General features: G+C 39.6%; 1 protein-coding gene across 3 annotated transcripts in view; it reads right to left on the minus strand.

The window, feature by feature from the left end:
- CRLS1 (cardiolipin synthase 1) overlaps positions 1-18,039 on the minus strand; it is a 24,910-nt gene extending 6,871 nt beyond the window's left edge. Inside the window, exons 1-3 of one of the 3 annotated variants that reach the window (XM_067707518.1) lie at positions 17,555-18,039; positions 14,647-14,784; positions 9,931-10,060 (exon numbers count right to left, since the gene is read on the minus strand). In XM_067707518.1, the coding sequence (XP_067563619.1) occupies positions 9,931-10,060; positions 14,647-14,784; positions 17,555-17,860 (574 nt within the window). In that variant the 5' untranslated portion in view covers positions 17,861-18,039. The other 2 variants (XM_067707519.1, XM_067707521.1) reach the window with 2 other exon arrangements.
- Positions 18,040-18,132: the final 93 nt, after the last annotated feature.

An 18,132-nucleotide genomic window follows, 5' to 3' on the forward strand; every position in this document is an offset into this window, starting at 1 on the left:
GTTGATCCTTGGCCTAGTACTCAATGACAAGACGATTCCAAAGAGAAAACGCTTATCCACTCAAGTCATGGCATTTGGAGCACAAAGAAGACTCGACCGTATGAACCAAGTAACAAAACAAGGCAGTCATGATTTTTAGGAGGATTTTTGTGCCTGTAAACCAAACTTTTCTATAGTAATAATCAGCTGGCAAAATCAAATAACTATCAGATTTTATTTATTTTTAAATCAGGTTTTAAAATGCAGCAAACTCATGTGGATTATATACAGTAAACACAACAGTAGAGGAAAATAAACACCTGTTATTGTAGTTCATCACCACAGGGGAAAAAGAATATAATTTAATTCTAAATAAGGTTTCTGCAGAAGAACAGATGAAGCAATTCAATACACTGCAAAGCCTTGGGCTCTAGTTCTATTAACTACTAAAATTACCATTTATTGGGCATCTGGCACCATTTAAGTATTTTATACATATTATGTCATTTAATCTACATATCAATTCCATGATATGGGAACCATCATTACCCCATTTTACAAATATTGAAAACAAGCCTCAGGCAGATTATAAAACCTGGCCAAGGTCACCAGTTAGTCAGTACTACTGCAGAATGCATCTCTGGGCTCAGTTTACCATCTGTTAACAGTCTGGTGGAAGACAGGACTGTTTACAAAATCCAGTGTTCCCCAAACTGACTACTCATCACAGAATCACCTCGTGAAAGCTTCATAAAAGCAAAGGTGAATGCTCCCTGGGGGTTCACAAGCACAGCCAGACTGGGACCAGGCTGCACTGGGTGATCTCTAAAGCCTCTGCCAACTGAGAGCCTGTATACATACATGTTCTTACTGTGATTTGGGGGGCAATTTTGTCCAGTTCCCTGGCTTTTGAATCTTCTAACTGTTCCTGCTTTCTCTCCTGGCCTTCCTTTCCCTTTTCTTCCAGGGCTAAAGCAGCTTTCCTTTGTCTATTAGAGTATGATAGTGTGTTAGGGAGGTGTAAAATGTGTCAGGGAGTGCTCCAAGGTTTTCCTATTTGCTAACTCTGTCTGAAATACAGTTTCTGCAACAAAGAAGTACATCATGGGCAAATTTATTAGTGTTAAAGGGAAATAATAAAATCAAGTCACTTTTACATAGTAGAAGTTTGCATTGAAAATAATAAAGTTAACACACAGCCATAGTCATTTGTTATATATTTTCTATGGCTGTTTTCACACTACAATAGCAGACTTGAGTAGTTACAACAAAGACCACATGGCCCATAAAGTCAGAAACATTTACCATTCTGGCCTTTACAGATGAAGTCTGCCAACCCTTGTTCTACATGTTAATCTCTAAACCAGGACCTCTGCAATCTCTAAGGAGCAAATGGAGAGCTCTTACCTACAAAATAGAGCTAAAGGTACTGAGAATTCAGGGCCACGCCTTGTCTCTCACTGCCTGTTCACCCTAGAGGGTAGTATACCACCCAACAAATTCCACCAATGCCCAGGGAGCACCCAGTTAAACATTTATGAAGTAAGCAGCCAAGAATCACCAGACATTTTAGCAAAGTCTCCATCATGAAAGAGAGACCAAAACAAACAGAAAAAAAAAAAAGAAGAAAAGAAATAGATACAATACAGGGGTTTAAAACCACCCCCCCACAAACACACATACAAAAACAGATAGAAGATGTCCTGAAATGATGATACTCACCTATGAAGTAAGAAAAAGACATTTTTTAAAATTTTTTTATTTATTTATTTTATTTATTTATTTTTTGGTTGTGTTGGGTTGTCACTGCTGTGCACGGGCTTTCTCTAGTTGCAGTGAGCGGGGGCTACTCTTCGTTGCAGTGCACAGGCTTCTCATTGCAGTGTATTCTCTTGTTGTGTAGCATGGGCTCTAGGCACACAGGCTTCAGTAGTTGTGGCACATGGGCTCAGTAGTTGTGGCTTGCAGGCTCTTGAGCGCACGTTCAGTAGTTGTGGCACACGGGCTTAGTTGCTCCGCGGCATGTGGGATCTTCCCCGGCCAGGGCTCGAACCCATGTCCCTTGCATTGGCGGGCAGATTCTTAACCACTGCACCACCAGGGAAGCCCCTTGTTTTGTTTTGAAAGAACATACAGAACAAGAGCTCTTTATTTCCTCTTGGAAATTAAAAATGATAGCAATAAAAATGTCAATCGAGGGACTTCCTTGGCAGTCCAGTGGTTAAGATTGCACGCTTCCACTACAGGGATTGAGGGTTCAATCCCTGGTCAGGGAACTAAGATCCCACATGCCACGTGGCACAGCCAAAAACCAATTTTTTAAATTAAATAAATAAATTAACTAAAACGTCAGTAGAAGGGGTAAATGACAAAGTTGGGGAAATTTCCCAGAAAGAGAACAAAAAGTGTTTCCAGTAAGAAAAGAACCTAGGGAAAAATGTTTAGAACTGATGGATAAGTTTTCAGACTGAAGGGGCCTTCTTAGTACCCAGCACAATGGAAGAAAGATTTACTACAAACTCTAGTAGGATCTAGAACATATAACACTGCAAAATTTCAGACCTATAGGTAAATGAAAAGATCCTCAGGTTCAGCTCCATTAATATCTGAGTAGGTAATAATTCTCCTGCTAAGACAGTTAAAGAAGAACATTAAACAAAAAAATCTTGAAAGTGAAAAGCTTGTAAGATGCTAAGAAAGTATCAGAATGAGAACTCAGGAAAATAAGCCTAGGTACTCAAAGCCACTCAAAGCCACTGTCCCTAACCCTAGGGAAGTAAGCCACAAAGCTGAATAGGGGTTTTGGCCACCTTAAAGGGTGGGGAAACAGTAGTCAAAGCCCAGAGCCCTCAGGTTGGGCAGTGACAAACCACCTCCTAGCTTTAAGCTGGGATCTGAACAACTATTTCCACAGGGTTGGGAGAGGAGATGGCCCTATGCAAACTAAGCCTTAAAAAAGAATGTCTTATCATCTGGCCATCTAGGTGGTCCCAGACTGTTAGCATGCCTAGATACCTGGCAGAACTGAACAAAAAATCTCCTCTGGAGAGTGATGCCATCATCCTACACATCAAGATATTCCTCCAAATTATTTTTTAAATATTAGTACAGTGTCTAAACAGTCAAAAATAACCAAAGACATAAGATACCATGAGTGAGACTCAATAGAAACAGACACATGAAAGAGACCCTCAAAAGATATTTCAGAATTACCAGTGTTTATAAAACAACTAAAGCTTACTATGTTCAAAGGGATACAAAAATCAAGATTGAAAATTTTAGCAGGGAACTGCAAACTATAAAAGTTGATTTACTAAGTTTGCAGAAGAATGAAATAGAAATTTTATAACTAGAAAATATAATAGAAGACTTAAATGAATTTGGCACAGCTGAAGAGAGAATTAGTGAAATGAAAGAGCAAGCTTCATTAGTAATCATCTAGAATGGAGTGCAGAAAGATAAAATGAGGTATCATGCAGAAAAGAGGCTCAGACACTTAAAGGATACAGTGAAATCTAACACAGGTATACTGCAGTCCCAAAAGAAGGAGAAACACAGACAACAATACTTGAAGATTGTGGCTCAGAATTTTCTAGAACTGATTAAAGATATCAATCCACAGATTAAAAAGCCCAACAAATCACAAGCAGGATAAATAAAAAAGAAAATCACACCAAATATTGTGAAACTACAGAAAACCAAAGAGAAAGAGTAAATCTTAAAAGCAGACAGAGTAAAAGTACCTTTGAAAAAGAAATGGGTTAACAATTTCTTATTACCAAAAATGGAAGTGAGTAGACAATTGCATGGTACTTTAAATGTACTGAAAGAAAATTAACTACCAGCCCAGAATTCTATACCCAACAAAAATATCCTTCAAGAATAAAAGCAAAATCAGACAGAGAAAGACAAATACTGCGTGATATCACTTATATGTAGAATCTAAAAAAAAAAAAAGAGAGATAGAAAGAGGCTGGTAAAAAGACACAAACTTTCAATTTTAAGATGAAACAAAAGATGAATAAGGTCTGAAGATCTAATGTATAACACACTGACTAGTTGGTAACACTGTATTGTATAATTAAAATCTGCTAAGAGAGTAGAATTTAAATGTCCTCACACAAAGAATAAAGGCAACATAAAAATATTTTCAGAGAAACAAAGAAAAGAATGTACCACCAGTAGACCTGTATTAATAGAATTTCTAAAGATATACTTTAGAGAAAAGGAAAATGATTCCAGGTGGAAGGTCTGAAATACACCAAACATAAACCAGAAAAAAGTATGAAGATACATCTAAATGAACACTGACTTAATAAACAATATCATGTGGGTTGAACACATAAATAAAATTAAAGTATGAGAATAACCTAAATTGAGAAAGGAATAAATGGAGTTAAAGTATTCTAAGGCCCTTCCAGTGCCCAGAAGGCATATAGGCATCCCTCGGTATCCATGGGGGGTTGGTCTGAGGATCCACCCTGCTTCCCCCAACATACACCAAAATCCACAAATTCTCAAGTCCCTTATATAAAATGGTGGAGTATTTGCATATAACCAATGCACACCTTCCCATATGCTTTAAGTCATCTCTATATTACTTAATACCTAATACAATGTAAATACCCTCAGTTTCCAGTTTGCAGCAAAGTTTGGTTGGAACTTTCTAGATTTTCTTCCCCCCAATCTGAGGTTGGTTGAATCCGTGGATGGAGAACTCCCAGATACAGAAGGCCAAATGTATAGATTTGTTAACATTAAACTTTGATAAGGTAAAGATGAATTATAATTTTGAGACTAGCTAAATGTTAACAGAGTGTAAAACTTTCCAATTGGTACAGGAAAACAGTGATAATTATAGAATATAGAATATAGACAAAAGTAGAATAGAACATACAGGCCAAATAAAACACAAAATAAAATGGAAGACTGCTACACAAATACTAGTAATCATAGTAAATGGATTAAATGTTCCAGCTGAAAGATAAAATATTTTTAGACTAGATAAAGTAAAGAAAAACCATCTATCTATATGTTATTTTTAAGGAATATCTAAAATATAAAGATGTGGACAAGTTGAAAGTAAAAGATTGGTTTATCATGTAAGCACTGACCAAAAGTAAGCTAGTGTAGCTATAGTAATAGTCAACAAAAGAGACTTCAAGGCAGGAACTTCCCTGGCAGTCCAGTGGTTTAAGACTCCGCCTTTCCACTGCAGGGGCCACAGGTTCAATCCCTGGTCAGGGAACTAAGATCTCACATGCCAGATGGTGTGGTCAAAAAAAAAAGAGAGAGAGAGAGAGACTTCAAGGCAAAAATCATTTCTAAAGATATAGAGGGTCACTTCAAAATAAATCATTCAATTCACCAAAAAGACATAACAATTCTACTTTATATGCACTTATTAATAGCATGACTTCAAAAGACATGAAGCAAAAATCAGAGCTAAAAAGAAAAAATAATGGAAAATTGGACACAGCAGGAAACTTTACTCTCTCAGTAACTGACAGAAAAGCAGACCAAATGTAAAAAATAAGTCCGTAAAGAAGGAGATTTAGCCACCAGGATTAAAAACTTGACCAGGGACTTCCCTGGTGGCACAGTAGTTAAGAATCTGCCTGCCAATGCAGGGGACACAGGTTCAATCCCTGGTCCAGGAAGGTCCCACATGCCGCGGAGCAACTAAGCCTGTGCACCAAAACTACTGAGCCTGCGCTCTAGAGCCCACGAACAAGCCACAACTACTGAGCCTTCATGCCACAACTACTGAAGCCCACGTGCCTAGAACCCATGCTCTGCAAAAAGAGAAGCTACCGCAATGAGAAACCCATGCACCACAACGAAGAGTAACCCCTGCTCGCCACAACTAGAGAAAGGCTGCGTGCAGCAATGAAGACCCAACACAGCCCAAGATAAAGAAATAATTTACTTAAAAAAAAAAAAATTGACCAAATGGACATATGTAGAACATCATACCCAATGACTGCAGAATACATATTCATTTGAAAAACGCATAAAATGTTTATAAAATTTGACTGTATACTGGGCTGAAGGGCTAAAATCACAGAGCATGTTCTCTGAACACAAGGTAATTATGCTTGAAATCAATAACAAAAAGATACCTAGAAAATCCCACAAATTAAGAAATAAATTTTTATTAACACCATAAGCCAAAGAAATATCATAATGGAAACAGATTACTTTGAACTCGATAATGACAAGAACACTAATACCAACATATGAGATACAGTGAAAGGGATACTTAGAGGAAATATATAGCCTTAAATGCTATATATTGCTTTTCCCTCAGAAAAGCTGAGGGAATTCCCTGGTGGTCCAGTGGTTACAACTTCGTGCTTCCACTGCAGGGGGCACAGGTTCAATCCCTGGTTGAAGAACTAAGATCCCACAACGGCACAGCCAAAAAAACAGCCAAAAAAACAAACAAAAAAAGGAACGAGTTAAACATTCATCTACAGCTGTGTTGTTCAATACAATAGCCATGAGCAACATGTAAAGATAAAGCACTTGAAATGTGGCTAGTCTGAAGTGAGAGGTGCTGTAAGTGCAAACAGCACACTGGCTTTTGAAGACAGAGTATGAAAAAACAATCTCATTAATGATTTTTTATTGATTATATAATGAAATGACAATATTTTCCATCTAGTGGGTTAAATAAAATGTTATTAAAATGGGGGGTGGCCTGGCACAGGCAGCAGTGCATGCACAGAGCACTCAGTCTCCACTGTAGCAGAAGTGCAAGCACACACACACACTTCACCTGTTTCTTCTCACTTTGAACATAACTACTAGAAAAATTTAAATTAGATCTATGGTTCCCATTATATTTCTACTAGACAGGACTGATCTATAGAATTTAGAAAAAGAACAGCAGAAAAAAACCAAAGGAGGAGACAGAAACAACAAAAGAGCAAGATTTAATGAAGTAGTAAACATATCAGAGAAGTTTGGCAAAGTTCAAAGTTGGTTCTTTGAAAAGATTCATAAAACAGACAAACCTCTGGCAAGACAAGTCAAAGAAAAAAAGGGACAAATAACTAATAATTAGGATGAAAAGGGGGACATCGCTACATAGTCTACAGACATCAAAACGTTAATGTGGATACTATAAATAGCTTATGGTAAATTTTTTTAAAATGTAGCTGAAATGGACAAGTCCCTAGAAAAACATCACAACTCACAAAACAGACAAAAGATGAACCAGAAAAACTGAATCACCCTGTAACCATTTTTTTAAAAAATGAATCAACTATTTTAAAACTTTTTCCCAAAGAAAACTCCAGGCTTCAATGGCTTCAACAAGTTCTACCAACATTCCAAGAAGGAGTAATTGCAATCTCACACAAACATCTCCCAAGAATGGGGTGGGGTGTGTGTGCACTCCCTAAATTCATTTTATGAGATTATTATAAACTTGATATTAAAACCTAACAAAGGTAGGGGACTTCCTTGGTGGTCCAGTGGCTAAGACTCCACGCTCCCAATGCAGGGGGCCTGGGTTCGATCCCTAGTCAGGGAACTAGATCCCACATCAATCAATGGGGAATAAACTAGACAACCCAGAAATAACCCATGTATATATGAACATGGCAGTGAGTCTGGAAAGTATAGAATTTTCAATAAAAAGTGCTGGGATAATTGGGTGTCCCAAGAAGCAGTTAGAAAATTAACTTTTAAGAGAGAGAATTTTTTAAACCATCAACTAGGAATTATGCAAAGAAATCTTAAAAGCTTTCTAATACAAAACATAATCACACGTAAAGGAAAAGATATCAGAATGGCATGAGACTTCTCAACAGCAAGATGGAATCTGGAAATCTATAATCAGGGTCTTGAAAATTGAGTGAAAATAACCTGCAATTGAAAATTATGCCCCAATCAAGTATGGAGGGTAGAACAAATACATTTTAGATGTCTGTAGAATAAAGACATTGTACACCTCTAAAAACCTTGCTGCCAGGCTGCATCCTAGCTAGGAAACAACTGGAGATTCTACTCCACAAAAAGGAGGACCCTAACAAGGAAGCCATGGGAGCCTGGAAAAACAAACCCAACACAGAAGAGAGACAATGGAAGTTCCCAGAATGATAATTAAGGGAAGTTGCAGTTCCAAAAGCGACCTACATCAATTGTATCAACAATATCCATAATACCAAAACCTGGAAACAATTTCTGTGTTCACCACGGAAATACCTGGGCTGGCCAACCTTTGTAAAACAATACAACAAAATACAAAATAACTCTGAAAAATGAGAAGCATGAAAATACACACACACACACACACACACACACACACACACACACACAAATTTTAATTGTGAATGTTAACAGAATGCTCCTTAGGATCTTTTCTCCTACAAATTATCTATATTACTTATAGCATACCCCTGCCCCTTCAATACCCCCAACCATTCACACACCATAATTCTGACTTTCAAAGAAGCACATGAACAGTAGTCTAATTCATTTTTAAATTTGGTATGTGGATTTAAAAGCCTAAAGGTAGGGACCTCCCTGGTGGCGCAGTGGTTAAGAATCCGCTTGCCGGGGCTTCCCTGGTGGCGCAGTGGTTGAGAGTCCGCCTGCCGATGCAGGCGACACGGGTTCGTGCCCCGGTCCGGGAAGATCCCACATGCCGTGGAGCAACTAAGCCCATGTGCCACAACTACTGAGCCTGCGCTCTAGAGAAGCCACCACAATGAGAAGCCCCCACACCGCAACAAAGAGTAGTAGCCCCCGCTCGCCGCAACTAGAGAAAGCCCGCGCACAGCAACAAAGACCCAACGCAGCCAAAAATAAAAATAAATAAATAAATTTATTAAAAAAAAAAGCAAAGCCTAAAGGTAGAGGAGAAAAAGAATCTCTAGATTGGGAGACTATACTAGACTGAAACACCAGTAAACTTCTTCCTATCAAATGTCAGTAATAACATGGTATTGAAGGACCAAGTACCAGCTTCTTTGTTCTCAGATTCTAACTCTTGGAAATAAACAGTTTAATCTGAACCAAAGGATTAAAAACTGAGAAACACAGCGGAAGTAGAAAATGAACACCCAAAAAGCACATACAAAATACAAAAGATCATAAAATTTTGTTACAAAGAGTATGCAGGGGCTTCCCTGGTGGTGCAGTGGTTGAGAATCCGCCTGCCAATGCAGGGGACACGGGTTCGAGCCCTGGTCGGGAAGATCCCACGTGCCACGGAGCAACTAAGCCCATGCACCACAACTACTGAGCCTGCACTCTATAGCCCACGAGCCACAACTACTGAAGGCCGTGCACCTAGAGCCCGTGCTCCCCAACAAGAGAAGCCACTGAAATGAGAAGCCTGCACACTGCAACAAAGAGTAGCCCCAGCTCACCACAACTAGAGAAAGCCCACGCACAGCAACAAAGACCCAACGCAGCCAAAAATAATTAATTAAAAAAAAGAGTATTCAGACAATGTACAAACTATGTGTATAATTTAAAATTGCGTAATACCATCTAAGTAATAATAATAACAATGTGAAATTTTATAGACATCTTTAGGATTTCAGAGCTCTCACTTATTAAATTATACTTAATAAATAATAAGACTTAGGAAAATTTTAAATTGCTTTCAAAAGCTAGGCACAAAGAAAATAATAGTTTCAAAAGATTCTAGGATAATATGAATTAGCTCAATTTTTTTGAAATATTTGTTTAATTTTAAACAATTTTACTAAGAAAACAATGCATTCTATAGTATATACAAGGTCATAAATTCTAAAGTAAAACAAATAGCTTGGAAAGCAAAACAGTTCAATAGTTTAAATTTAGGGAAACACTTTAAAGTTGAAAACATATTTTTGGAACAAAAATTATTTGTCTCTCAATCAAGAGAAATCCTAAGCTGATAAATGTGATTCTTCCCTGTACTATTTAAAAGTACGCATGACGCGTTCTTACCTGGAATAAGATCTGCATAGGTCAAGCTAACATATAAGATGCTGATAAGTATTTTATCAGCAAGTGGATCAAGAGCACTTCCCAAAGCTGATTTTTGATTGGCCCAGTTTCGAGCAATAAATCCATCCAACTGAAAATAGAAGTTTTTTTTTTTTTAATAAATGTCATAATAGGTACAGAGTAGATATCTTGAAGGTTAAGAGATACCAGAATAACCGCTATACTTGCATAAAATGTAGATAAAACCTCTTCTGTCTCTTACCCCCAAACCTTCTGTTTTACTGGTATACACTTAGCTTTTAAATTACCAACTGGTCAGAAAATGATTTCACTTTTCTACAGAAAAAAGTTTTCACTTTTCTATCTCAAGGCCTTCAGCTATTTTGCAATGTTTTCACAATGCCCCTTTGTGGGATGAACCCAGACACAAATTTAGAGATGTAAAGAACCCAAATAAAACTCAAAGAAAGCAGGACTGACAGAGCTTGGACTAGGCACCCCACCCCAACCCACCCCTCCCATCCCCCACCCCTTGAGCCCTGAGCTATTTCACTACAGCCAAAATAGCTGCTTTTACTTGCAAGGACTACCGTTTAACTGCGAGATTTTCTAACTTCCATTCCTACCTACTTTTCTATAATATGACCCAACTCCCTATGTTTTAGCTGTTATTATTTTTATTTTATTCTATTTTAACTGTTATTATCAATATTTTTTATCTAGTGCCACTGTTAATTCCATGTCTGACTGTATTGCATGACCTGTATTTGAATACAAAACTCAGTCCTCTGTACCTGGCCTACTTAAAATTTTTGATATGAAAATTACTTATTCACTACTCTTGGAAACAAATTATATTTTAAAGCAGAGGTCATACTTGGGTTACCAGGGGGCCAAAGAGGCCTGCAGGCTGGTTTTGTTTGACCTGCCCAGTGATTTTTTAAATATAAATTAGTTGCCAATATTTAAATATTCAAAGTCTTAACTCAAAAAAATCCAGATCTCCAGGCTCACTTGAGAAATGGGAAGATCTGGCCACCCTGGGGCCACAAAATTGACTGAAACCAAGTACTGCCTATTTTCATTAAACGAGGCAGATATTTTCTGGTTTTCCAAGTCCCTACCCCGGCTTTTACTCATTTTATTTAACTTCAAACTTCAACAAATATTTGAATTTTCCGGTCCTAGTTCCAAGGAAAAAGATCAAATTAATCTAGACGTAATTTAACATGGTACATTTTAAAGGATAAATAAGTCCTCCATATCTCAAGTATTCCAATGACTTAGAGCAGTCGTACAGGACAATGGTTAAGAACTTACTCTTCGTAGCAGGGCATAAGTGGTTCAAGCACTGGCTCTCCCACTCACTTAACTGTGTGACTCTGGGCAAGTTATTTGGCCTAAGCCTCAGTTTCCTCATCTGTAAACCAGAGATAGTGCTACCTACCTCGCAGGGTGGGTTGTCTCAGTACATAATGTGATTAATACTTGTTTAGCACTCAGCGCTTAGTAAATCCTCAAAAAAAGCAGTTACTAGCTATTACTACCTCAACTGAAAAAATCTATTTTCTTAAGTATACTATAGGTAACACTAACAGAAAGTGCCTAGAACTGGGAGTTGGGGCCTTGGAAGATTCAGGTGTCAGTTCAGTTTCTGATCTCGCAGAACTTAACCTCCCATTTTATCACCATCATCACCCTCTTGTCCTCATTTTTCCTCTACTCACACTGGATTCCAAGGTCATCAACATCATCTCTTCTTTGTAAACCTCTATAACTCCCTACTCCACTCTCCCTCAACCCTGCTTAAATACAACTACCATGTACTATAGGCCTGCACCCAAGCAGCTGAACACTGATCAAGAAAAACACATAAATGGGCTGATTGATCTCACTTTTTCATGACCACAAATCTCCTGTGGGCACTCAATACTGCCTGGCAAACCCACACCTGCTTACTGTGTTTACCTTCCCTATTCATAGTCTGCTCATCCTTCCCAAAGCCTCTCTCTCTAGCTCATGACCATGTCTATATTTGCTCAAAAAACAGAAACAGAGTGTCAGTCCTCCCTTGTATTCCCACCTCCAAGTCCACCACCTACTAGTGTCCATGCACATTCTCTCTGCGGTCCCTGATCCCAAGTCCTCTTACCTTCTGAGTTTTCCCCACCTCCCCTGCATCATCAATCTCTCTCTTCCTACCCAGTCATTTAATTAATTAGTTAATTAACAACAAAAATTTCCCCAGTATGTATCTCTTTATAAACTACCCTTCCTTGACTATCTCTCTATCCCCCTATGAAGCAAAACTTCCCCAATGTGACATCTATTGTCATTTATGCTCGCCATGCATCACCTCATTTATGCTCGCCAACCCATTTTGACTGCCCCACCCTCTAGAGATTGTACCCATAAAAGTCACCAATGAATTCTACATTCTTAGCTTACTTGACCCCAACACAATTAAAGCACTTTCTTCACTTAACATCTGGGACACCTTATTGCCCAATTTTCTTTCTTTCTCACCAGCTATTCCTTCTCAGTGTCCTTTTTTGGCTCCTTCTCCATTGCTCCATTATTGTTCTTTTCTCTGACCTCTTCTCTTCTTTTACCACAGCCTAGATGATTTCATCCAGACTTGACCATCTATATGATGATAACTCTTAAATCTATCTCTAACCATGATTTCCTCCAACTCCAAACTACTGTATTCAACTACCCAATGTTACCTCTATCTGAACAGGCATAACAACTCTTTCCCACAAACCCTGTCCTACCCTGAGTGTTGACCATCACAGAAAATGTAAACCTCCATGCATCTGCTTGTTGAAAAGGAAAAAAGTAACAGCCTAGCACTCCTATTTAATTCCTTTCTCTCACCCCACATATCCAATCCATTAACATATCAACTCTATCTTCAAAACATATTTCCCAACCCTCTTCCCTAGATTACTATAAGCCTCATAACCAGCCTCTCTGCTTCTATTCTTGCATTCCTGTAATCCATTTCCCACATACAACATTCCCCTACTTAAACCCTCCATGAGTCCAGCCATCTGCCCAGCAGCCATTCTAGAGGCATCAAAACCTACATGAAGTAAACGTAATATGATGCCAGTTAACTCAGGTTTCTGTACACATTGTCTTACATATTTAGAAAAGTGTAAATGAGACCTCTCCCTTTCGATGAATATTGCAATCTCATGTGGCAACTAAAAAAACCTACAAACCAAAAAAGAGCAAATCCAGTAACTGAAAAACATCTTGCCTATTATGAAAAAAAAATTCCATTATCAATATAATGGCCTTTGACAGACTTGGAGACTATATTAATAAATGGAGGGCTTCAGGCTTCACAGATAAAAGCAGGGAGAAAAGAAGAGATTGTGAGAATGAGAAGTTGTGACAAACAGGAGCTAAACTCGGGAAAAAGAGGCGGTAACCACTTCAAGAAACTGTATTTGATGCATATTTAGAAATGCCATATAACAGTGCAAATGTCCTCATTATTTATCCTGCAGAATTTTCAGCTAACTCTGTATTGCTCAACAATGCTACTGGGCAGGTGTAATTTTGTTTCTATGAACCTCAAAGGGAACAGCTGATGTTACAAAGAAAGATGCTATGTGACTTTTATTAACAGAAAATTAGTTCCTCTTTATTCTCACTGAATACTGAGCAAAGCTTTTCAAACATACATCAGTTTAAAGAGGCACCAAATTATTATTGCCTGTCTGGGTACTCACTTGGATCTCAGACCAACCTTGTACAAGAATATACAATTTATATACATAATGTCTATTTCTACATGCTTTTGTCCTGATTTAAAATCTTTCCTCTACCTTTCCCCCACTTCCTTCAATTGTGTTTTTGCAGGACATATAGTTTTACAAGCCATTTCAAATCCTTTATGCAACAGGGTGGGTGATAAATACAAATAATGTCACACATGATGATGACTGGCCAGTCCACAAAAGCCTATATAACACATAGTGTGGCTTTCTGTTAGAAAATTATTTTCCAAGTTCTAATTGGAGATAACCTGAATAAATCTTTCCCTCCCTATAAACTGACACAGTGGTGTCAAGGTGCTCTTTTCTCCTTGGTCCATCTGCTGGGAGAGTGGAAGAAGGAAGGATGTCTAATGCCCACCTAGGGCAGGGTCTTCTGGAAGGTGGTCAGAGGGGTGTAGAGAAGGAATCAAGGACCAAATCTGTGGGGTGCCTATGGCCTCCTGCCAGCATAAACCTGAGCAGAGATCCGGCCTCTGCAAGCTCCCTGGTCACAACAACTGGCCCACTGTTTCCCTCTCCACCAGTAAAACCAACTGTTGTTGGAGATCAGATATTTCTCTCTACTATATAAGTAAAAAAAAAGTCTCACAGCTTCTCTCCTTTATTTCTATCCCTAAAGCAAGTACTTGGCCCTTTGAGAATTTCTAAGGTTTTTTCTTCTATGAAGAAGTTAAAAACCAAGAGTAAAGAGCTCCCTCTCCCATGCCTCCCTACAACCTCCACTTCCTTCCTTAGATCATATAAAGAATAACAGAGTCCCATATAGATGTTAAAGACAAGCCTTTACACAAAGCACTAGGTGAAATTCATCTTGAGGATTTCCTTCCAAAGAAAAGCAGACTGAGTCTGTGCTATTTCAGTGTAGTAGAGACCCTGGGATTTAGAAGGGGAGCAAAACAGGGGGAGTGCCGGTACAACTTACCAAATCAGTTAGCCCAGCTAAAGCAAAAACTCCTAGTGCAATATTAAAATCTTCTTCAATAATCAAATAGCCCAAAACTGGGGCCAAGCCAATTCTCGTCATTGACAACATATTTGGGATTGTCCATGGGTTTTCATACTGAAACATAAAGACAACAAAATTTAAATACTATAAATTCATACTTTAAATAACTATATACATTGGAAAAATACACTCCATCAACTTAAAGGTTAGAAGCTACATAAACCTTAAAATTAGTACTTTCAGTTTTAAAATCCATTCCGTTATTTTTACACACATCTAAAACTGTTAAGAATGCAGATGAAGATATGTCATATACCAAAACACAGACTAAAATGTTGGTTGTATATAGAGTAGGTTTTCTCACTAAAGAGAGAAGGAATAAACATGTATTATCTATCATATAAGTCAAGCCTTTAATGTATTACTTCACCATCAGAATTCAAAACTAAAAACATACTGCTTTTAAAAGTGAAAATTCAACAACACTGTAAATCAACTATATCCAATAAAATTTTTTTTAAAAAAGAATTACTTTCCCATTATACAAAATTAAAAAAAAGATCTTCAGGAAGATCTTATACCTCAAGTAGACAAACGGTCTAGAAAGTGTCAGAAAAAAGCCGAATTATCAACCATGGGCATTTTGGCTAAAAAACATTTATTGCAAAATAACCTCTCCTCACTCCTCTACACATACCCATCAAAAGAATGCTAAATGCCATACACAGTGTTGGAGATACGAATGAAGAGGAATAAAACATTTAATTCCATAAGCTCATCACTAAACTGGAGAACTGCTAGAAGAAAATGGAACAAGGAAAAGGTATTGAGATACTTAGGAAATAAAGAGATTTTGTAAATTTGTTCAAAATAGCCACAGAAATGTTAAGATCCCCAACCAGAAGCTGAGGGCTTTCACAGCTCCCCTGTGGGGGCTTTATGATTCCTTGAAACTTCATTTGGAGCCAAGGTGTTTGAAGTTGGCACCAACAAAAGGGCACCTCAGCAGCTGCTCTGAAAACCATTCCTTCCTGGCCAAAGTCTGTTTCATGAGAGGGTGTTTCAACTTTAAAAAGCCTCAGCCTAGTGGAACTAAGATACACTGCACAGAACAGGGTACAGAAATAATACAGAGAAAAATGTCATTCCCTAAAGGCCGGATTTTTTTTCTCCACTGAGTCAAGACTGCCAGCTCTACCCCATGGGACTATCTCCTCACAAGATAACCCTACTTAACCTCTTTATCAATCAGTAACCTATTTGCCTGAACCTTAATTTTGACATTTCCACTTCTAAATACCTCTTTTAAAATACCTTCAGCCATTCTGTAAGAAAAGCCAGTTCTCTAAAGATACTAAGTTTGTGTTTATAAACAGAACCCAGCAAGAAACGTTCACCTCAGTTTGAAGGAATACTGAAGTTATTGGGGCCCAGTGGCAGAATACTGTCATTAAAGATACAGAAAAATTCAAATTCTGCAGGAAACAATCACCAAACAAGCAGCACTCCAAACCTCTACTCAAGGACCTTCTGTTGAACTAATCCACATTATATTAATTAAATGGAATCATTCTTGGAACATATTCCAAATTCAAGTTCAAAGGTCCAAGTGTTTCAGAGTCCAGAGGAAAAAAAAAGTCTGTTGACCATACTGCGATACAGAGTAAGTCAAATACTGATCCAGCATTACAGTGCCTCATTGAGGGGGGTGAGGAGGTACAGTTCATGATTGAGAGAAAGGAAAAACAAAGCAAAAGGTCAGAATACAGAGGCCCAAAATTAAACTCAGAGAGGCCCATGGGGAAAAATTAAAGACACAGTTGTAAACAGCCAGAGCATTTCATTTGGTGAATTAATAAACCAGACTGAATGTTCTTAGAACAATGAAAGGGATTCCTTTTAGCTCCACATATTTCAGTTAAAATAAAATACCTCAATTTATAATCATTAAATTTGTAAACGTTTCTAAGTTAAAATTAAGAGAGCTAATCTCAGATTACCCAACCAGATAACCTGTGGCATACTCGACCAACTACTGCCGTTCTTGGAAGGACTTCAGCCAGGATATGGCAACCTCAAAGCATCCAGCATTCATTCAAACCCCAACATGCTCTAGCTATTAATGTGGCCGAGACTCCTGCCAGGATGTGGCCACCCCAACCCATGCTGTATAACTGATGAAAGCAGCACAGGGGCCCACTGAAGACATAACAATTGAAGATGTAATAATTGCATGAGTCTTGCTACATGACATCAAAAGCTCTCCCACACTCATGCTCTCATGTCTTCTGTTTGGTCAGTATTTCAACAGGTAAGCAGACAAATATTTCCCTCCGTTACCTCAGGAAGAGAGGTTTAATCTTTTCCTATAATTAAAGGTTAAAGGATCTTTTAATTACGATTTAAATTACTTAGCTATCCTTCATCCTACAATATGTAAAGTCACCAAAGGTCAAATGATAGTTAACCAAACCTGCACAAGCAAACAGAAAGGCCTGTATATCATTCTGAAGACGCCCAGAGACTTGCCCTAAACATTGGGGATTCGCTTCAAAAAATTTAAAATGGGCTTTTAATAAGACAGGTGAAGGGTATTTTTACCAATGCAATATCCAGAGGCGCGTCCAGCTACCGGTGCGGATAGACGGGAAGGAGAGGGCTCTAACTTGACCACCGAGACAGGAGGACGCGGCTGGTACCCCTGACACTCACCCCGACCGAATGATCTGCCCATAACTTCTCTTCGGGGAACGCTTTAAAAGTTCTGAAACGGAAGCATCGGACCTCACCGGCCACGGCACGTTATTTGCGTTCGGGACCGAGCGCCGCCGCAGCAGTCGACCCCGACCCAGAGTCGCCCCTCCGCCTTCTCCTCGGTACGTACCAGGCTAGCGGCGCTCGCCGGGCCCCACCGGCCGCCCCGGGCCTCGGTGGCGGCGTCCTCTTGCACTGCGGGCCCGGGGGCTGCCTTCCCCGCGCCCGAGCAGTGGGCCCGCGGGCTGGCCCCAGGCAGCCGCAGGCCGAGCGCAGCCGGGCGCAGCCACCAGCGCTCCGCCAGGCACCCCAGGCAGCATGGCACTGGCGGCAGCAAGGCCCCGCGGGCGCGCCCCTTGCCCGGCCGCGCTCCCGGGGCCCACACGGCTACGCGCAAGGCACCCCACGAGGTGCGCGCCACCCGCGAGGCCAGCATGGCCCTGCGGGCGAGCCGCGGGGACGCAGGCGGCGAGAGCTCAGCAGCCCGGGGCACCGGCGAGTAGCTGCCCCATCGAAGCCCAGCAATATCGGAGAACCTCGACAGCCTCCATACTGGTTCTCAAGCCTCAGCACGTTCGGTTATACCAGTGGCCTGGGCCGCCAAGAACGGACGCCGTCGCGACGCTTTTGCGACACCGTCGCCGCTGGCCTTCCCAGCGCCGGCGGCGACGGCGCAGGTGGCGGGAGTCACGTGCCGTTAGGCCCAGT

This window comes from Pseudorca crassidens, chromosome 15, assembly GCF_039906515.1.
Source record: "Pseudorca crassidens isolate mPseCra1 chromosome 15, mPseCra1.hap1, whole genome shotgun sequence".
Lineage (NCBI taxonomy): Eukaryota > Metazoa > Chordata > Mammalia > Artiodactyla > Delphinidae > Pseudorca > Pseudorca crassidens.